General features: G+C 42.0%; 1 protein-coding gene across 1 annotated transcript; it reads right to left on the bottom strand.

Moving 5' to 3' along the window:
- LOC101293719 (ABC transporter G family member 5-like) lies at positions 1-2,021 on the bottom strand. The gene has a single exon (XM_004288062.1). The coding sequence runs from the start codon at positions 1,976-1,978 to the stop codon at positions 71-73; it is 1,908 nt and encodes a 635-aa protein (XP_004288110.1). The 5' UTR covers positions 1,979-2,021; the 3' UTR covers positions 1-70.
- Positions 2,022-3,794: the final 1,773 nt, after the last annotated feature.

Genomic DNA, 3,794 nt, shown 5'->3' with positions numbered 1-3,794 from the left:
GAGAGAGAGAGAGGAGATTCATCATATAATACATACATTGTTTGGTTTGAAATGAATGGAAAATATGGATTTAAACCAAAGAAGATCGAGCAGTTATGAAACTGAACCTCCTCTGGGAGCATCTACACCTAAGAATGACATAAGAAATGAACCTGTAAACAAGCACAAAGCCCACCATCACCGCCACATTCCTCCACCGGCTCTCCTCTCCATACCCTTCATCTCTCAGAACGTCTTCTCCGGTCACCATGCACTTCCCAAAGAAGTACTCCAAGCACTTGTCCGATTTCGAAAACTCGTTTATCAAAAACCCCTCGAACGGATACTTGAACAGTGAAATGTAATGCATGAAGATCCAGTAACTCGGAATATTTTTCTTCGAAATGAAGTAGCCCGAAAACAAAAAGAACGATCCCATAACTCCGGCGATGACCGAGTTTCCGATTATGAAATTAGGCACCAAAGCACTGATACACACCACCACAGAATTTGCGGTGTAGAGAATCACCCATATTAGAAGCAGGAAGTGGCAAAAGGCCATGAAAGTCGGGTTGAGTCCAACGAGCCAGTACAATGGCGTTGTGAAGAGAATGGCTAGGATTAGGAGAAAGGGCAAGTAGACTAAACCATTGGCAATGGCGTAGGATGAGACTCGGTAACTTCCACAAGAAGTTTCCTTCATCAGAATCTCTCTTTCTTGAAGAAATATTGGTAAAGCCTCTGTAGTGCAGGAGAGTAAGAAAGTTAAAGTGAAGGCAAATAAACCTACCCTTTCTTCTGCGCCGGTCAAATCACCCTTGAGATCGTAGAAAATCGAACCGAGGACTAATCCGGAGACCAGCATTTGAATTGTCCGGCAAGCAAACAGCTCCCTGGTTCGGAATATGTTCTTAGAAAACCTGTGCGTGAGGATGATCGTCTCTCGAAGTCTCGAGTTGGCGAAATCGAGTGGAGAATGGAGCGATTTGGTGACGGTTTCTTCTTGATCAATGACCTTGGACTGTTGAAACAGCTGTTGAAGAGTGCTCTTACTCCTCTTGATACAGTCATTATCGATGAGCTCGCACTGTAGACTCTCTTGCTCGTGAATGACTTCGATGGAGTCGATTGCGAACTCGACGATGTTGACATGGAGAGGAAGCTCGAGTCCCATGAGCTTGAGGTTAAGAGCGAGGTGGTCTACTGTTCCGTGATGGAGGACAGAGCCGTTCGCCAGTAACAGAATAGAGTTAAAGAGCTTCACGATTCTGAAACCGGGTTGATGAATGCTGAGGATGATGGTTCTGCCTCGGATTTCCGCCATGGTTTTGAGCATGTCAATGATCTGAAGAGCTGAAGTGCTGTCCAGCCCGGAAGTAGGTTCATCAAGAATCAAGACCTCCGGGTCATGAATCACGTCCACTCCGATCGAAACACGACGCCTTTCTCCGCCGGATATCCCACGTAATCTGTCGTCGCCGACTCTGGCTCCGGCTACTTGAGTGAGGCCGAGCTCCCCGATCAGTGCCTCGACTCGGGAGCGGAGCTGGGGCTGAGGGATCCTCAGTCTCAGCTTGGCGCTGAACATTAGGGTTTCTTCAACTGTAAGAAGAGGAAAGAGAGTGTCCTTTTGTGTTACGTACCCGGAAACTTTCTTGAAGCTGGCTTTGTCCACCGGCTTGTGGTTGACGAAAACTGAACCATTTTGTGGCGTCACCTTTCCGGCTAGGATTTCAAGAAGGGATGATTTTCCTGCTCCGCTCGGACCGACAATGGCGAGGATTTCCCAGGGTTTCGCGCAGCAGTTCACGTTCTTCAGGACTCGCCGGACGCCGGGACTGCATGGTTCATCTTCTTCGAGTTTTGGAACCTTTTGATCTGGTTCCGGATGGTTTTTGGTGCTGAAAATCTTAAAAGGGCAGCCAAGATCTCTGGTTTGATGAATTTTAATGTTGTAGCTAATCCCGACTGCCTCAATCTCACTTCCTTGTTTCTTCATTGAACAAAGCTTTAGGTCTCACTTTGTGTTTTCTTTTTTCTCTCTGAATTGGTAGTTTTACTAGCTAAGCTATACTGTCCATCTGAAGCTCTCTCATTTCTGTCCACTAAATAAGGACCAGCACTACTGTTTAATATATTTTCCTCCTAATTTCTTGTGCTTATGTTATAATTAATTTTTTCTATCATTTGGTTAATAATTAGTACCCTCGGTTTTGTTTTTTTTTCTTTGCTAAGGCATTGAGCTAATTAGATAGTTCACGTGCACTTGTTTTGATTTTTGTCGTGGGATTCACGTGGCTTTTGGTACCTCCATTGTAAAACTTTGTTCTCATGCATTTCTGTGATCTATTTACAATTTAGTTTCAGGTCAATATCTGGATTGTGGATATGACAGAGGGATTTTTGCATTTGAAATTTGATCTGCAATATTTGAAACTTGATCAAATACGAATTCGTGTATATATATACTCCAAACCTTTTATCTCAAACCTTTACAGGCTGTGGGCAAGTGGTAACTCAATAATCAAAGGCTTTTTTATCTCGATAATTTTGGCTGATAGAGTTAAGGACATTTGGGTACTTTATTAGTACTATCTCGATCTGATTAATAAGATTCTTATGATTACTACTGGTATAATAAGTTTACGTACAATCAAGATAATTGGACGTACTCTAGTATGATGAAAAACGATGCCTCTTGAGAATTTTTTCAAGTTGAATGTTGATGGAACTAGGACTTCTCCTTCTGGTAAATTGGTGTTGATGGTGTAATTAGAAATCATTGTGGAGACTGGATTATTGGATTTCAAATTAATCTTGGAGTTGGTGAAATCTTGGATATATGCTGAAGCATGAGGTCTTTTTTATGGTCTGAAGCTGGCTGTTGATGTGAATATCAAAAACTTAGTGATTGAATCTGATTCTGCTATCTTGGTTCAGCTGATGCAAAATTCCAACTTTGATATTCATCTATTGGGTTCCTTTCTTCGTGGTTGCAAAAACATGATGAACAAGATGGATGATGCTTAGCTCTCTCACATTTTCAAAGAGTGCATTGCTACAGCTAATTCTCTCACCAAATGCAGTACCCTTCATGAGCTTGGTCTTGTTTGCTTTGACAACCCTCCTGTTCATGCTGCTAATGCCTTCCTTGATGACTTATGTTCAGTCACTAGAGCTAGAAAAACTGGCAATTGCTTTAGTATTTAGCCTCTTTTTCTCTTTTGTTTGTGCTTTTTAGCCACCCTTTGTAACCACACAAAAAAAAAGAAGATATTAGGGCTAGGTATGTATCTTCATCGATCTACGTGATAAGTTTAACCGGAATATGATAATGTAGTACGGTTAATTAATCTCATTAGTATCGTAGTAATCACGTAATACCTTTACCAATTATTGTTTACTATTAAATGATCATGTCGATCAGTTTTCTTTAAACATATTCGGACATTACAACCAAAAAAACTTTGGTACCCCCCCCCCCTTCTCTCTCCCCGCCGTATAAGAGGTGGTCAGTCAGTCAAGATGAGCCGAAAATCCATATTCATGTATAATGTTTTCTTCATCAAAACGAGCTTCTATAAGATCGAAAAGAGTGCAGAAATGTACCCTAAAGATCGACACCATGATGGCAAGATCATGAGATTTAAATTTGTCAACCACATTTTTACTTGACCATTATTTATAGGGCTGGGCATTTAGTACCGGAATCCCGATCCCGTACCGGTCCCGTTCCGAAAGTTAGCGGGACGGGACGAGATAGGTTTTGAAAATAGCAATCCCGTCCCGTCCCGTCCCGTTTTAACATTACCATA

The sequence above is a fragment of the Fragaria vesca genome, linkage group LG1 (genome assembly GCF_000184155.1).
Source record: "Fragaria vesca subsp. vesca linkage group LG1, FraVesHawaii_1.0, whole genome shotgun sequence".
NCBI classification, from domain to species: Eukaryota; Viridiplantae; Streptophyta; class Magnoliopsida; order Rosales; family Rosaceae; genus Fragaria; species Fragaria vesca.
The sequence above is the reverse complement of the archived record's forward strand: the minus strand, read 5'-3'. Positions and strand labels throughout refer to the sequence as shown.